The sequence below is a fragment of the Platalea leucorodia genome, assembly GCF_965183815.1.
Source record: "Platalea leucorodia genome assembly, chromosome: 2".
NCBI lineage: Eukaryota > Metazoa > Chordata > Aves > Pelecaniformes > Threskiornithidae > Platalea > Platalea leucorodia.
Window position 1 is genome coordinate 953,715 of NC_138824.1, and position 16,615 is coordinate 970,329.

The 16,615-nt window shown below is 72.7% G+C and overlaps 1 protein-coding gene across 1 annotated transcript; it reads left to right on the forward strand.

Moving 5' to 3' along the window:
* Positions 1 to 750: 750 nt before the first annotated feature.
* INPPL1 (inositol polyphosphate phosphatase like 1) lies at positions 751 to 15,587 on the forward strand. The gene is made up of 28 exons (XM_082337885.1): positions 751 to 945; positions 5,363 to 5,426; positions 6,126 to 6,276; positions 6,368 to 6,488; positions 6,574 to 6,711; positions 6,803 to 6,893; positions 7,420 to 7,509; positions 7,710 to 7,808; positions 7,973 to 8,123; positions 8,345 to 8,451; positions 8,677 to 8,779; positions 8,863 to 9,059; positions 9,382 to 9,499; positions 11,143 to 11,239; positions 11,337 to 11,475; positions 11,556 to 11,655; positions 11,739 to 11,827; positions 11,913 to 11,994; positions 12,088 to 12,177; positions 12,285 to 12,398; positions 12,489 to 12,577; positions 12,665 to 12,752; positions 12,848 to 13,003; positions 13,077 to 13,161; positions 13,443 to 13,592; positions 13,676 to 14,396; positions 14,469 to 14,596; positions 15,255 to 15,587. The coding sequence occupies exons 1-28, from the start codon at positions 785 to 787 to the stop codon at positions 15,343 to 15,345; spliced, it is 3,810 nt and encodes a 1,269-aa protein (XP_082194011.1). The 5' UTR covers positions 751 to 784; the 3' UTR covers positions 15,346 to 15,587.
* Positions 15,588 to 16,615: the final 1,028 nt, after the last annotated feature.

Below are 16,615 nucleotides of genomic sequence, written 5' to 3' on the forward strand. Positions count from 1 at the left end.
GGTGCCCCCATCCCCCGGTGCCCCCATCCCCCGGTGCTCCCCGTCCCCCGGTGCTCCCCCTCCGATGCTGCCCGCCCACCCGGTGCCGCTGTCCGCCCCCCGGTGCCCCCCGTCCCCTCGGTGCCCCCCATCCCCCGGTGCCCCCGTCCCCTCGGTGCTCCCCCCCTCCCGTTCCCCCCCGCCCCCCCGATTCCCCCCACCCCTCCCGTCCCCCCCCGCCCCCCCGGTTCCCCCCCCCCCCTCCCGTTCCCCCCGCCCCCCCGATTCCCCCCGCCCCTCCCGTCCCCCCCGCCCCCCCCGGTCCCCCCGCCCCTCCCGTCCCCCCGCCCCTCCCCGTTCCCCCCGCCCCTCCCGTCCCCCCGCCCCTCCCCGTCCCCCCGCCCCTCCTCGTTCCCCCCGCCCCTCCCCGGTCCCCCCCGCCCTCCCGTCCCCCCCGCCCCCCCGGTCCCCCCGCCCCTCCCCGTCCCCCCGCCCCTCCTCGTTCCCCCCGCCCCTCCCCGGTCCCCCCGCCCCTCCCGTCCCCCCGCCCCCCCCGTCCCCCCGCCCCTCCCGTCCCCCCGCCCCTCCCCGTTCCCCCCGCCCCTCCCGTCCCCCCGCCCCTCCCCGTCCCCCCGCCCCTCCCCGTTCCCCCCGCCCCTCCCCGGTCCCCCCGCCCCCCCGGTCCCCCCGCCCCTCCCGTCCCCCCCGCCCCTCCCCGTTCCCCCGCCCCCCCGGTCCCCCCGCCCCTCCCGTCCCCCCGCCCATCGCGGAGCGCGGCCCCGCGGCGCGGCCCCGGCGGCGGAGCATGGCGGGCGCGGGGGGCGCGGGGGGGCCGGCGCCGCCCTGGTACCACCGGGACCTGAGCCGGGCCGCGGCCGAGGAGCAGCTGGCGAGGGCCGGGCGCGACGGCAGCTTCCTGGTGCGGGACAGCGAGAGCGTGGCGGGGGCCTACGCGCTCTGCCTGCTGTGAGTGCGGGCGCCGGGGGGCCGGGGGGGGCGAGGGGGGCCGGGGGGGTCCGGCGGGCGAGGGGGTCCGGGGGGTCCGGGGGGGGTCCGGCGGAGCACCGGGGGGGGTCTGGAGGGGCACCGGAGGGACACGAAAGGTACCGGGGGGGTCCGGGGGAGCACCGGGGGGACACGAAAGGTACCGGGGGGGTCCGGGAAAGTACGGGGGGGCACCGGGGGGGTCCGGGGCAGCACCGGGGGGGGGGAACGAGAGGTACTGGGGGGGGCCCGGGAAAGTACGGGGGGGGGGGCACCGGGGGGCGTCCGGGAGGAGCACCGGGAGTGCACCGGGAGGAGCACGGGGGGGTCCGGGGCAGCACCGGGGGGGGGGAAACGAGAGGAACTGGGCGGGGGTCCGGGGGGGCACCGACGAGCTAGGGGGGGACACACCGGGGGGGGAGCGAGAGGTAGCGGGGGGGTCTGGGGGAGATCCGGGGGGCCCGGGGAAGCACCGGCGGGGCGCGGGGCGGGGGGCACCGGAGGAGCGCCGGCGGGGGTCCGGGGAAGCTCCGGGGGGCACAAATAGGGTGTCTGAGGGGGGGGCAGCGGAGGCGATCCGGGGGAGCACTGGTGGGGTACTGAGGGAGCACTGGGGGGCACGGGTGGGGTGTCCAGGGCAGCACTGGGGGGTCACCGACACCCAGAGGGCAGCAGGCAGAGGGGGGGACCCGCTGGACATGGGGGTCACTGGGACTGGGGGCAGGGACTGGGAACCGGGGGGCTGGGGTGGGCAGTGGGTGCCCATAGCTGCGGGGGGGCTGGGGGGGCACAGACCCGGGGAGACCGGGGGGCACGGGCACTGCTGGGGGTCCTGGGCGCTGACAGGCTGGGGGGCACTGGCAGGGGACAGGCACCGTGGGGAGCAGGGCCGGCTCCGGGGGGCTGTGAGGACGGGGGCCAGGCCCCCACCCTGCGCTCTTGGGGTCCCCAGCCCCGGGGGGCTGCTGGGGGGGACGGCTCTGTGCCCACGGAGGGCTCGGTGGCTCCACGCCGGCCGGTGCCGGGCCACGGCTGAGTGCCACCGGCCCCGGGGGTCCCCAAGGTGCTGCCACCCCCTCCCCGGCGGCCGTGCCGGCCCTGGGGCTGAGCGCACGGTGGCACCGGGGCAGCAGCCCGGCCGTCACCGTGCAGCGGAGCACAGCCACCCCGCTACGCCCTGGGCCTCGCCGGCACCTCGGCGTGTTGGCGGTGCGGCTCAGCGCCGTGCCAGGATGCTCCTGGGGCGCACCGCCGGCTCTGCTCGGGGCCGGCTGCCTGCGCCAGCGCCAGGACCTTGATGTGGTTGCGGGGCAGGCGGTGCGGCACGGTGGTGAGGGCACCTCGAAATGAGGCTTTTCCGCTCCCCGAGAGCCCGTGGGCGCCGGCAGCCGCTGGCTCCTTACGGCAAATGAGGGAGAACCAGGAGCCCGCCACGAGCCGGCCTGCCCTGGCCTGGGGCTGCGCCGTGTGCCGTGCCGGCGCAGGGCGTGCAGCCTCTGCGGTGGCACCATCCTCCTTCCCCGTGGCCGGTGGCTCGTGCAAATTCGGTTTCCCGGCCACGTGGGCACAGCGTGGCCGTGGCCACCGGTTCCCTGCCACGAAGCCAGGGTGGTGAGCGGCACTGGCAGCACGGCACCAGCGGCACGGCGGGGGGAGAGCACGCCTCGCCCCTGTGAATATCGGCACCCGACGGTGCCATGGGGCTGGGGGACGTGTGGGGGCACCTGGCTGGGTGCTGGTGGTGGGAACGTGGCATCCCGGCCGCAGGGCTGGCATGGAGGCCGGTGTGCCCCTGTGCCGCTGGCCCCGGCAGGCCATCCGGCCCGGCTATGGGTTTTCCCTTGGGCTCACTGGCTCTGGCTTCCAGCACGAGCTCCGTGCCGCTGCCCTGGCTGCGGGTGCCGCGTGGCCACACCGCGGGCCGGGACAATGCAGTGGGGCAAAGCCTGGCACGGGGATGCCACAGTGGGCGGCCGTGCCAGACCCTGCCGCGGCGAGGACCGGTGGGGGTCCTTGGCCGGGCAGAGGGCAGCGGTGAGCCGTGGTGTGCCGCGGTTCCACCGAGCCCCCTCGCCGGCGTGGGGGTGGCCGGGGCTGCTGGGGCCATCGGCAGCAGCCGCCGCTGGGGCCTAAAAATAGCTGCGGGGGCAGGAGGAGGAAAGGGAACTGCGCCGGGATCCCGGCAGCGCCGTCTTCCTTTAACCCTCCCGCCGACGTGCCATGGCCTCCGCCGGGCCGGCCACGGCACACCGGGACTTCGCCGGAGCAGGCGGCGCCGGCACGTGGCGGTGGTGGCTCCGGGGAGCGCTGGCATCGCCGGCTGGCGGCTGGCGAGCGATGCCGGTGGGGACGGTCCCCGTGCGGCGTCCCACGGGAGGGCGGGGGGCCGGAGCCCCCATCCCGGCTCTGCTGGCTGAAGGGGACGGCAGCGGTGGGTGCTGCTCTCTCTGGGGACGCAGGCGGCGGTGGGCGCGTGGGTGGTCCCCGCTGTGCCGGCTGGGCCGCGGCGGGATGCCGGCTGGCGTGGCAGAGCCGGCAGGGAGCCCCGGCGCTCACCGGCGGCCGCGCTCCCACATAATGGCTCTTTGTGCCGGCAGCCCCGACGTGAGCCCGGCGCTCCCCGGCGCCCGGGGTTTACTCACCAAAACAGCAGCCGCGAGCGGCGCGGGGCTGGGCAGCCGGGGTGGGGGCGATCCCACCAGCTGGGGGTCCCCAGACGGAGCCCCTGATACCAGTTTGGGGTCTTCCACATTGACACCCTCCCCAAGGATTCCTTTGAATTGGGGACCCCCCAGGTCCCTCAGCGGGGGGTTCCCATATGGACCCCCTTACCCCCCCGAGAGGGTTCCCAGTCAGCCCCCCCCAGTTGGGGGTTCCCTGGGCCCCCCACAACCCCTCTCTGGGCATTGGGGCACCCAGGAGCAGCCCCGGGGCTGGGGGAGCGGGTGCTGCACCCCCGGCATGCTGGGGTGCGACGCCTGCCGCCATGGGGATGGGTCGTGTCCATGGGGTGGGGCAGAAATGGGGGATCCCCTTTCTGGAGGCCCTGGGGGGATGCTGGTGCCATGCCCCCACTCGCTGCGGGGCTGGGGGACAGGGACCCGAGGCCCTGGGGAGCGGGGTAGCACCAAGGGACCCAGCACCATGGCAAGTGGGGTGACACTGGGGATCTAAGTGCTGTGGGGAGCGGGGTGGCACCAGGGAGGGGACCTGGCACTGTGGCAAGTGGGGTGACACCGGGGGACCCGATGCCATGGGGACCGGGGTGGCACTAAGGGACCCAGCACTGCGGGGAGTGGGGTGGCACCAGGGGACCCAGCACTGTGTCAAATGGGGTGGCACCAGGGGACCCGACACCGTGGGCAGTGGGGTGGCACCAGGGGACCCAGCACCGTGGCAAATGGGGTGGCACCAGGGGACCCGACACCGTGGGCAGCGGGGTGGCACTAAGGGACCCGGCACTGTGGCAAGCGGGGTGACACCAGGGGACCTGACGCTGTGGGGAGCGGGCTGGCACCAGGGGACCCGGCACCGCAGGGCACGGCACCCTCTCCAGGGGCACGGCATGGTGGCAGGGGGACACCGCCTGGCCCCCGTCCCCCAGCCCCACGGCAGGGTGCCACCGGGGCAGGGGACACCGCAGCTGAGCTCGGTCCCACTGACAGGTGGCCCTGGCGCGGTGACAGCCGCCTCTATGTTCCCGGTGACCTCCCCGAGCGCTGTGGCCGGGGGCCAGGCCAGGAGCCACCGTCCCTGCCGCTGGCACTGGTGGGGGGGGTTCTGGCCGTGCTGGGGGTCCCCGGCTCCCGGTGTCCCTCTGCCACGGAGGAGACGCGCGCGGGGTCCCGCTCCCCACGCCCGCTGGCGTCGGCACCCCGTCTCTCAGCGCCGCCCGTCACCCCCTGCCCCGGGATCGCGTCCCCGGTTCCTGTGAGCTTCCATTGAAAAATAAATTGTTTCCTGGCCTCCCGGCTGCCAGCGGCTGCCTGCTCCTGCCTGCTCCTGCTCCTGCCTGCACTGCGGGCAGGGGACGCCCGCTCTGGCACACGGATGGGCAGCAGGGCCGGGATCCATGGCGTGGCACGGGGCGGGCTGCGGCACTGCCTGGGGACACGGGGGTGTCGATCGTGGGGTCCCCCTCGGAGCAAGCGGGGCGTCGCTCTGGGACACCCCAGCACCCATCTGGGACCCCCAGCACCCGTCCCACAGGCATTTTCCCATGGGGGCCGGGCTGAGACCTGGCAGCTCATTGCATGCCACGGGCGATGGCGGCACTGGGGCTCCTTCTCGCTGTGGCTGCTCGTGCCTGGCCGGTGACACGGGGGTCCCGCAGGATGGGTGTCTGGTGGGGGGGGTGCCGTGTCCCCCACCTCTGCCTGACGCCCGCCACTGCCCGCAGGTTCCAGAAGCACGTCCACACCTACCGCATCCTGCCCGACGAGGAGGACTTTCTGGCCGTGCAGGTGGGCAACGTCCCTCCCCGTGACACCGGCCACCCCCTGGCTCTTCGGGAGCTGGGGCGGGGGGTCCCGGTACGGGCTGCGGGAGGTCGGGGTGCCGGGACCCCCAGCCTGCAGCCGGCTCTTGCTGGGGGGTGCGTTGAGCGTGCCCAGCTCTCCAGCACAGCTGGGCGGCTCGGCTGGGCTCGGCCTCGGCCCGGTGCCATGAGCGTGCCCGGCTCTCCGGCATGGCCGGGTGGCTCGGCCTCGGCCCGGTGCCATGAGCGTGCCCGGCTCTCCGGTACGGCCGGGCGGCTCGGCAGGGCTCGGCCTCGGCCCCGTGCCATGAGCGTGCCCGGCTCTCCGGCACGGCCGGGCGGCTTGGCAGCGCCCGTCTTGGCCGGCCGGCGCCACTGGGTATTTTTAGAGCAACAGAAGGCCCTTTGTGCCGTCCGGGCAGGCAGGAAAAAGCCGCCCCCGGGAGGGAGGAGGCCAAGGGATGGCTGCTGCCTGCACCCTGCCAGCCCTCCCGGCAGGCAGCTGCAGCGGTGGGGTGCCACGTGCACCGGGCCCCGCTCCACGCAGGGCTCAGCCTTGGGGCTGTGGGGTCAGCACCCCATCCTGCACGGGGGGGGGTCCCTGCACGGGGGGGGGTCCCTGGTCCCTGCGCGGGGGGTGCGGGTGACCCCACCGCGGGCGCTGACGGTCCCCGTCTCCCCGCAGACGTCGCAGGGGGTGCAGGTGAGACGCTTCAAGACGCTGAGCGAGCTGATCGCCCTGTACCTGCAGCCCAACCAGGGGCTGGTCTGCACCCTCCTCTTCCCCGTCGAGAGGGAGAAGGAGAAGGAGGCCGCGGAGGACAGGGACTACTCGGGTAGGGCAGGGCGAGCGGGGCGGCCGGCTGGGGTCCCGGGACCCCCGGTCCCCGTGGGGCTGTGACCGACCCCCTCCTCACCCCGTTGCAGATGGGGAGGATGAAAAGCCGCCGTTACCGCCGCGCTCCGGCTCCACCAGCTTCTCCGGCGCCTCGGCGGGGCTCAGCCCCACCAGCCTGGCGCCGGCCGTGCCGGAGGGGACAGCGGAGAGGTGAGGGTCCGCACCCCTGCCCGTCCCCTGCCCATCCCCTGCCTGTCCCTGCCACCTCCTCACCCTCCACGCTGCCTCCCTGCAGCACCAATGGCCTGAGCAGCATCTCCCACGAGTACCTGAAGGGCAGCTACACGCTGGACCTGGAGGCGGTGAAGGGGGGGGCCAGCAGCCTCCCCCACCTCAACAAGACCCTCGTCACCTCCTGCAAACGGCTGCACAGGTGGGTGCCGGGCACTGGGAGGGACGGACGGACGGACGGACGGACAGCCGGCCGTGCCGCCTGCTGAGCCCGCTGCTCTCGCCCTCCCCAGCGAGGTGGACAAGGTGCTGGCGGGGCTGGAGATCCTCTCCAAGGTGTTTGACCAGCAGAGCTCCCCCATGGTCTCCAAGATCCTGCAGCAGGTGAGGGGGACGCGGGGACACGGCGGTGCCACCCCCCCGCCCCGGGGGCCCTGCCCACGGACCCCCCACGGCACCGTCCACGGGGACACGGGGGCGGTGGGAGAGCCAGCGGAGAGACGCCCACCCGTCCTGCCCTGTCCCATGGTGCCGGGGGGTCCTGCCCCTCCGGGGGGCTGGGGTGGATCTGGGGGTCCCATCCTGCCCTGTCCCACGGCGCTGGGGGGTCCTGCTCCTCCAGGGGGAGATGGGGTGGATCTGGGGATCCCATCCTGCCCTGTCCCACGGTGCCGGGGGGTCCTGCCCCTCCGGGGGGCTGGGGTGGATCCGGGGGTCCCATCCTGCCCCATCCTGCAGTGCTGGGGGGTCCTGCCCCCCCGGGGGGCTGGGGTGGATCCAGGGGTCCCGTTCTGCCCCGTCCCATGGTGCCGGGGGGTCCTTCCCCTCCGGGGGGCTGGGGTGGATCCGGGGGTCCCGTCCCGGTGCCGCGGTGGCGCTGGGGCCGGCTGTGACGTGCCGGGGGTTTCAGACGGCGGGGCAGAGCGGGGAGCAGGAGCTGGAGAGCCTGGTGCTGAAGCTCTCCGTGCTGAAGGATTTCCTCTCCAGCATCGAGAAGAAGGTGAGGCCGGGGCTCCCGTGGTGGGGGTCTGGGCCGGCTCGGCCAGGGTACGGCCGGGGCACGATCCGGATGGTGCCGGGGCCAAAACGAGCCGCCCGGGTGGCACAGGGGGGACTCCGTGGGCGGGGGGCTGGGGGGGCTGGTTGGGCTGGGGGCCGCGGCGTCCAGTGCTCGGCTGATGCCGCCGGCGGCTCTGCCAGGCGCTGAAAGCCCTGCAGGAGATGAGCTCGGCCGCCCCCGCCGCCCCCGCCCAGCCCCTCTCCCGCAAGGCCAAGAGCATCCCGGTGCAGACCTTCGAGGTGAGTCCCGGTGCCCCCCGCCGTGGCAGAAGGGTCCTCGGCGGGGGTTCGGCATCGGCGTGGCACCGAGGGCACGAAGCTCTCGGCGTCCCCGGGGGCGGCGGCGGGGCTGGGTGCCGGGGGCGTCCCCTCTCCCCGCCGCAGCACCCGGCGTCCCGCCGCAGGTGAAGCTGGACGTCACCCTGGGGGACCTGACCAAGATCGGCAAGTCGCAGAAGTACACGCTGAGCGTGGACGTGGAGGGGGGGAAGCTGGTGGTGCTGAAGAAGCAGAAGGACTCCCAGGAGGACTGGAACACCTTCACCCACGACAAGAGTGAGCGGGGGGACGCGGCGGGGGGACCCTGCGCCCCGCGCCGGCGCTGACTTTGCGCTGGAGCGGAGGGGGAGCGTCCCTGCGGGGCTCGGCGGCGGGGCGGGAGCAGCTGGGTGTCCCCAGCCCGCGTGTCCCCCCACCCTGGTGTCCCCCAGACCCCGGGCTGGGGGGGTGACGGTGCCCAGCCGGAGCCCAGTACCCCCCCACCGCCTCTCCCCCAGTCCGGCAGCTGATCAAGTCCCAGCGGGTGCAGAACAAACTGGGCATCGTTTTCGAGAAGGAAAAGGATAAAACGCAACGGAAAGACTTCGTTTTCGTCAGCGCCCGGGTGGGTCGCGCTCTGCCGCGATGGGGGGGCGTCCCCTTCTTAGGGGTGGGGGTGCAGGATTTAACCCCCGGTTAAACGGGCTCGGGGATGGGTGCGGGGTGCCCGGTGGCCGGGGGTGTCCCCGGGGTGGTCCCTGCCCGGTCCCCCATGCCGGGGAGGTGCTGAGTTTGGCCGAGCCGTGGGGAGCCCCTCTCCCCCCGCTGACTGCCGCCCCCCCCCCCGCAGAAGCGAGAGGCTTTCTGCCAGCTCCTGCAGCTGATGAAGAACAAGCATTCCCACCAGGACGAGCCCGACATGATCTCCATCTTCATCGGCACCTGGAACATGGGTGAGCGGGGCCGGGGGGGTCACGCCGGGGGGGCTGAGCCCCCGGGGTCCCCCCTGACCGTGCCCTGTCCCCCCTCGCCGCAGGCAGCGTGCCCCCGCCCAAGAGCATCACGTCGTGGTTCACCTCCAAGGGTTTGGGGAAGACACTGGACGAGGTGACGGTCGCCATCCCCCACGACATCTACGTCTTCGGCACCCAGGAGAATTCCCTGGGGGACAAGGAGTGGGTGGATTTCCTCCGCGCCGTGCTGAAGGACTTCACGGAGGTCGAGTACCGCCCGGTAGGAACCTGGGGGTCCTGGGGGGCGTGGGATGCAGACGGAGCTGGGTGACGGAGCTGGGCGATGCTCGGCATCCCTCCGGCTCCTGGGGAGGCTGTGGGTGCTCCGGCTCTGCCGACGCCGGGTGTTTTGGGGCGGTCTCGTGGTGCCGGTGGCGGTGGGTTTCCCCAGGGAACGGCCCTTGGTGGGAGAGGAGGGGGCTTCTGCGACGAGCCACCCCTGGGGGTGCACCCGAGGGGCACCCTGTGCCCACGGGACGGGGACCCGCTCCCCGGTGCGTCCCGGCGGAGGCGGGGGTCTCACGGTGGCCGCGGGCCCGCAGGTGGCCATGCAGTCCCTGTGGAACATCAAGGTGGTGGTGCTGGTGAAGCCGGAGCACGAGAACCGCATCAGCCACGTCAGCACCTCCAGCGTCAAGACGGGGATCGCCAACACCCTGGGTAGGGGCCGGAGCTGCGGGGCGGCGGGCGTGCGCTGCACGAGGGGGGTCTGGGCACGTGGGTGTTGCACGGGGAGGGGTCCTGGGGTTGCATGCATTGCACAAGGAGGGGTCCAAGCACGTCTGTTGCACGAGGAGGGGTCTAGGTGTGCGTGTGTTGCACGGGGAGGGGGCCCAGCGTGTGTCTGTCGCACAAGGAGGGGTCCTGGCGTGTGTGCGTTGCACGAGGAGGGATACTGGAGCACATGCATTGCACGGGGAGGGGGCCCAGTGTGTGTGTGTCGCACAAGGAGGGGTCCTGGTGTGTGTGTGCTGCATGGGGAGGGGTCCAGTCGTCCCATGCGTTGTACAGAGAGGGGTCTGGGGCCCATGTGCTACACGGGGAGGAGTCTGGGGGGTGTGCATTGCACGGGGAGGGGTCCTGGGATGCATGTGTTGCACAGAGGAAGGTCCTGGTGTTGCATGCATTGCACAAGGAGGGGTCCCGGAGCACCCACGTTGCATGATGTGTGTGTTGCAGAAGGAGGGGTCCCTGTGTGTGTGTGTGTGTTGCACAAGGAGGGGTCCTGGCACGTGTGTGTTGCACGCATGGAGGTCCTGGAGCACACGCGTTGCATGATGAAGAGTCTGGGTGTGCGTGCATTGCGCGGGGAGAGGTCCTGGAGCGCGCGTGTTGCACAGGGAGGGGTCCTGGTGTCGCGTGCTTTGCACAAGGAGGGGTCCTGGAGCGCGTGTGTTGCCTGAGGAGGAGTCCGGGTGTGCATGCATTGTATGAGGAAGGGTCTGTGTGTGTTGCACGAGGAGGGGGCTTGGTGCTTGTGCATTGCATGAGGAGTCTGTGTGTGTGTTTGTTGCACGAAGAGGGGTCTAGGTGTGTGTGCATTGTACGAGGAGGGGTCCTGGAGCACGTGCATTGCACAGGGAGGGGTCCAGGAATGTGTGCGTTGCACGAGGAGGGGTCCTGGCGCGTGGGCGTTGTGCAAGGAGGGGTCTGGGTGCGTGTGCGTTGCACAAGGAGAGGGCTGGGAACGTGTGTTGCACGAGGAGGGGTCCTGGAGCACATGCATTGCACAAGGAGGGGTCCAGGAATGTGTGTGTTGCACGAGGAGGGGTCTGGGGGGTGTGCATTGCACGAGGAGGGGTCCTGGCACGTGTGTGTTGCACGAGGAGGGGTCCTGGCATGTGTGTGTTGCACAAGGACGGGTCTTGGGCACGTGTGCATCACATGAGGAGGGGTCCAGGCGTGTGTGTGTTGCACAAGAAGGAGGCTGGGCGTGTGCGTTGCACGAGGAGGGGTCCGGGCATGTGTGCGTTGCACGAGGAGGGGTCCTGACGCATGTGCGTTGCACGAGGAGGGGTCCAGGCATGTGTGCATTGCACGAGGAGGGGTCCTGGCACATGTGCATTGCACGAGGAGGGGTCCTGGCGCGTGTGCGTTGCACGAGGAGGGGTCCTGGCACGTGTGCGTTGCACGAGGAGGGGTCCGGGTGCGTGCCGGGAGCCCGGGCCCAGCGCAGCCTGGGTGGGGACCGTGCCCTGTCACCGGGGTGTGGGGGCAGCGGGGTCCCCGTCCCCCTGGGGTGGGGGGCAGCCCGTGGGTCCCTGCCCGGGCCTGATCCTGCCCCCGCCCCCGTGTCCCTGCAGGCAACAAGGGAGCCGTGGGCGTCTCCTTCATGTTCAACGGCACCTCCTTCGGCTTCGTCAACTGCCACCTCACCTCCGGCAACGAGAAGACGGCACGGTGAGCATCCCCACCGCGGGACGGGCCTCATCCTGCCGCGGGGCTGTGACACCCCCGTCCCCGTGTCACCCGGTCCCCGTGTCCCCTCCCCGGGCAGGAGGAACCAGAACTACCTGGACATCCTGCGCCTGCTCTCGCTGGGGGACAAGCAGCTGAGCTCCTTCGACATCTCCCTCCGCTTCACCCACCTCTTCTGGTTCGGGGACCTCAATTATCGCCTGGACATGGACATCCAGGTGGGGGGAGGGCGGCGCGGGGTGGGGAGGGGGCTGCGGGTGCCGGACCCCCGCCCCGTGCCAGCCCCTCTGTCCCGCAGGAGATCCTCAACTACATCAGCCGCAAGGAGCTGGAGCCGCTGCTGAAGGTGGATCAGCTCAACCTGGAGAAGGAGAAGCACAAAGTCTTCCTGCGCTTCGGTGAGGGCTGGGGGGGCCCGGAGGGGGCCTGGGGGGGCGGCCCCCGCCGCCGGGCCCGTCCTGACCCCCCGCTGTCGGTGCAGGCGAGGAGGAGATCACCTTCCCCCCCACCTACCGCTACGAGCGGGGCTCCCGGGACACCTACGTCTGGCACAAGCAGAAGCCCACGGGGGTAGGTGCTGGGGTGGGGGGGGGTCGGGGTGGGGTCACCCCAGCCTGACACACCCCCCCCCCCCCCTGCGCCCCATCCCCGCCAGGTCCGCACCAACGTGCCGTCCTGGTGCGACCGCATCCTCTGGAAGTCCTACCCCGAGACTCACATCAACTGCAACGCCTACGGTGAGCGGCGTGCGTCCCCCCGGGACGCCGTCCCCCCTCCTCCGGGGACGGGTCCCCCCACCCTGACCCCCCCTCCATCCCGTCTGGCCGCAGGGTGCACGGACGACATCGTCACCAGCGACCACTCGCCCGTCTTCGGCTCCTTCGAGGTGGGGGTGACGTCCCAGTTCGTCTCCAAAAAAGGTGCCTGTGCCCAAGGGGACACCCCGCTCCCCTCCCGGCGGGTCCCACCTCTCCCTCGAGAAGCGGGGGGTCCCGGGGGGGTCCCAACGCCTCGCCTCTCCCTGGAGGGCTCTCCAAGTCCTCCGAGCAGGCGTACATCGAGTTCGAGAGCATCGAGGCCATCGTGAAGACGGCCAGCCGCACCAAGTTCTTCATCGAGTTTTACTCCACCTGCCTGGAAGGTGCGGGCCGGCGCGGCGGCGGGGGGTCCCGGGGGGCTCGCCGCGGTCCCAGGGGGCTGACGGGGGCTGCGTGTCCCCCCGCCACCGCAGAGTTCAAGAAGAGCTTTGAGAACGACAGCCAGAGCAGCGACAACATCAACTTCCTCAAGGTGCAGTGGTCGTCGCGGCAGCTGCCCACGGTGAGGAGGGGCCGGCAGGGCTGGCGCCGGGGGGCTGCTGGCGGAGACCCCCCCCCCCAGTGCCGTCACCCGTCCCCTCGCCCGCAGCTGAAGCCCATCCTCTCCGAGATCGAGTACCTGCAGGACCAGCACCTCCTGCTCACCGTCAAATCCCTCGACGGCTATGAGTCCTACGGTGAGTGCCCGCGCCGGCTCCCCGGCACCGCGCCGCCCTCCCGGGGGGGTCCCTTGGGGATGCGGACCCCCGACCCCCGCCGCTGCCGCCCCCAGGGGAGTGCGTCATCGCCCTGAAGTCCATGATCGGCAGCACGGCGCAGCAGTTCCTCACCTACCTGTCGCACCGGGGCGAGGAGACGGGCAACATCCGCGGCTCCATGAAGGTCCGGGTGCCCACCGAGCGCTTGGGCACCCGCGAGAGGCTCTACGGTGAGGCTCCCCCCCACCCCAGGGGGGGCAGCGGGGACGGGACCCCCCCCACTGAGCCCCTGTCTCCTGGCAGAGTGGATCAGCATCGATAAGGACGAGACGGCGGCCGGCAAAGGGAAGGTGCTGCTGGGTGCCAGAGCCAACCAGGACTATGCCAAGTACGGCGGACAGGGCTCGGGGGGTGGGGAGCAGCGGTGGCCCCCGGCTGGGGGTCCTGAGGGGGCTGGGGGGGCTCAGGCATCCCCCAGTGCCGCGGGAGCACAGGCGGCGCGCAGAGCATCCCTCCGGGATGGCGCATGTGACGTGGCTGGGGACAGTCCCGGTGCTGGCTCCGTGCCGCACGGGTCAGGGACGGGGGGCGCGGTGCCACCGAGAGCAGCACTGGCCCCGTCCCGGGGGGCTGAGCCCCATGGGGCACCCACCACCTCTTGTCGCCCAGGTCGGCAGGGCGGAAGCCCACTGGTGCCGAGCCGCCCACCACCGCCCCGGCGAAGCTCCTGGAGGAGCCGGAGAAGGGCAGCGCTGCGCCGGCCCCCCGGCCCCCCGCCCCGCACCGCGGCACTGCCAGGGACGAGGCCGCCCCGAGCCGGTGAGGGGGGACGGGCAGGGCTGGGGGACCCCCGCCGGCTCCCCCCGCGCCCCGGGGTGCCACCCTCACCCCCGTGCCCGCAGGTCCAAGGCGGAGGTGACGCCGGAGCCGGCGGGGGGGCCGCTGAAGAACAGCTTCAACAACCCGGCGTACTACGTGCTGGAGGGGGTCCCGCACCAGCTGCTGGCGCCCGGGGACCCCGGCAAACCCCCCGCCCCCAAGGCCAAGGTGCAGCTGGCGGTGCCGGAGCGACGCCGGCACCCCTCAACCGGGCAGCCGCCGGCGTGCCGCGGCGAGGAGAGCTCATCGGACGAGGACGCCGGCACCCTCAATCTGCCGCCGCCGGATTTCCCCCCGCCGCCGCTGCCACGGGAGTTGGAGCTGGCCCCCAACCCCTTCTACGGCAGCGCCAAGGAGCTGCCGGCACCCACCGGGCGCGAGGAGCCCAAACCGCGGCCGGCCTTCGGCGAGTCCCCCCCGCCCAAGCTGCACCCCCGGCCCCCGCCGTCCGTCGGGGCCGGCTTCAGGCTGGAGGGGCCCGGCGGGACCCCCGCTGCCGGGGGGCTGCCGGCGGTGGGGGGGCTGCTGGACGACCGCTCCTGCTCGGTGCTGCAGATGGCCAAGACGCTGAGCGAGGTGGACTACGCCGGCGGGAAGGGGAAGGCAGCCCCCCCTCCACCGCTGCTGGCCAAGGGGGGGCGGTTGGAGCTGCCCCCCCGCTGCCTGCACCCCGACTACAGCCGGCCCCTCGCCTTCCCCCCCCATTCCATCCGGGAGAGCATCCAGGAGGACCTGGCTGAGGAGGTGGGTGTTGGGGGGACCGGGGGGCCTGGGGGGTCCCTGGGGCGAGGCAGGGCTGACGGCGCTGCCGCGCAGGCGCTGTGCCCGGCAAGCCGCGGCGTGGGCGCCGTGCCCGGCGTGGGCGAGTGGCTGCGGGCGCTGGGGCTGGAGCGGTACGAGGAGGGGCTGGTGCGCAACGGCTGGGACGACCTGGAGTTCCTCAGGTGAGCGGCCCCCCGCCGCCCTGCGGGGACCCCTGCCCACCCTGCGGCCCCAGCGGGTCCTCGCCCTCCCTGGGGGGTCACGGTGACGCCGGGGTGGGGGCACCCTGCCATGGGGAGACCCCTGGGAGGGTCCCCGCTGGCCCCTGGGGATCTCCGCTGCTTTGGGGGGTCCCAGCTGCCCTCCAGGGGTCCCCACTGCTTTGGAGGTTCCCCGCTGCTTTGGAGGTTCCCCGCTTCCCCTGGGATTCCCTGGTGCTTTGGGGGGTCCCTGCTGCCCCTGGGGGTCCCTGCTACTTTGGGGGGGGTCCTTGCTTCCCCTGGCAGTCTCTGCTGCTTTGGGGGGTCCCCACTTCCCCTGGGGTTCCCTGGTGCTTTGGGAGGTCCCTGGTGCTTTAGGAGGGTCCCTGCTGCCCCTGGGGGTCCCTGGTACTTGGGGGGTGTCCCTGCTGCATTGGGGGGCCCCTGCTGCCCCTCAGGGATCCCTGCTGCATTGGGGGGTCCCCACAGCCCTCCCGGGGCCACGCAGCCCCACAGCGGGGACGGGGAGGCGGCTGGGTGGGCACCGAGGAGCGGGGGCTCCTGCGCCCACTGAGGGGGTCCCCCCCGGGGCTGGGCTGCCCCCGGGGGCAGCGAGCCCCACGCCTCCGTCCCCCCCCAGCGACATCACGGAGGAGGACCTGGAGGAGGCCGGCGTGCTGGACCCCGGCCACAAGCGTGTCCTCCTGGAGAGCCTCCAGCTCCGCAAATAGCATCCCGCGTCCGTGCATCCCGCGTCCGTGCGTCCCTCACCGTGCGTCCCGCCATCACCAGCAGCGGCCCTCACCAGCAGCCGGCGGGAGCACCAGGACCCCGCGGCCGCCCCCCTGGGTGCTGGGTAACGGCGGGGGGGGACTGGGGGGCGGGGGTCCTGGTCAGACAATTTCAGGGGGGGGTCCCGCAACGGGGCCCCCCCTCGTTTAAGTTATTTCTTATTTATTGAGAGAAGGGATGAGCGTTCGTCTTGCGGGCGGTGGGGGTCCTGCGGCCGGGGGGAGGTTTTGGGGGTGAACCCCGGGGACCTCTGGCTCCCACCGCAGCCCCTCGCAGCCGGGGAGGAGGAGGAGGAGGAGGAGGAGGAGACTGAGCAAAGTCATGTCTCAAACCAAGTGCCTTCGTGATGCCTGGCCGGTGCCGAGCTGGGATGTGCGATGGGATGGGATGGGATGGGATGGGATGGGATGGGATGGGATGGGATGGGATGGGATGGGATGGGGGGTCTCAGCCGGCCCCTGTGGACGACACCGGGCAGAGCTCGGGGTGCCCATCCCCACCCTGGGGGTCCCGTCCCCACCCGGGGGGTCCCGCCGCAGCAGAGCTGGATCAGTGCCTTCGCCCAAACCCCCCCCTCACCACCACCAGTGCCTTCGGGGTGTCCCCCCCTGCTCCCAGTTTGCCCATTAGGTACTTGCTGGATCCGTCCCCTCCCGGAGGCTGCGTCGCCCTCGGTGGCAGCGGGGCTGGCACCCAGGTCCCCCCGTGGGTGCTCACCCGGCTCCCCCACAGGTGCTAAGCCCCCAACCTCACCAAGTGCCTTTCCAGGGGGTCCCCAGGCCGGGGGGTGCCCAGGGTGGGGGTCTTTCCACGCCCGGGCTCTCCCTGTCCCGGTGGGCTGTGCCCCAGGGGGGACGGAGGAGGGACCCCAGGACCCCCAGCCCCGCTGCTGCCGCTCCGGCTGAGATGAAGGACGGGCCGGACCCCCACCCGCCGCCCCCCGGCCCCCCGTTAGCTAACGGGGCTTTGGTGTGAACTTAATCCTACTAAAAATGTCCTCCTGTTGTGCTCCGTCTTCTGGTGGTGGGTTTTTTTAAATCATGAGCTATTTTTTTAATGTTTAATGCCGCTGTCATTGCAAACCTCTCGTCGTGCGCTGGGGGGCTCCTGGGGGAACTGGGAAGGGGTGGGATGAGGAACCAGGTCCCAGCATGGTCTGGGACCGCCCAAGCTGGCTGTACTGGTGCCAGCATGGTTTGGGACCCCCCG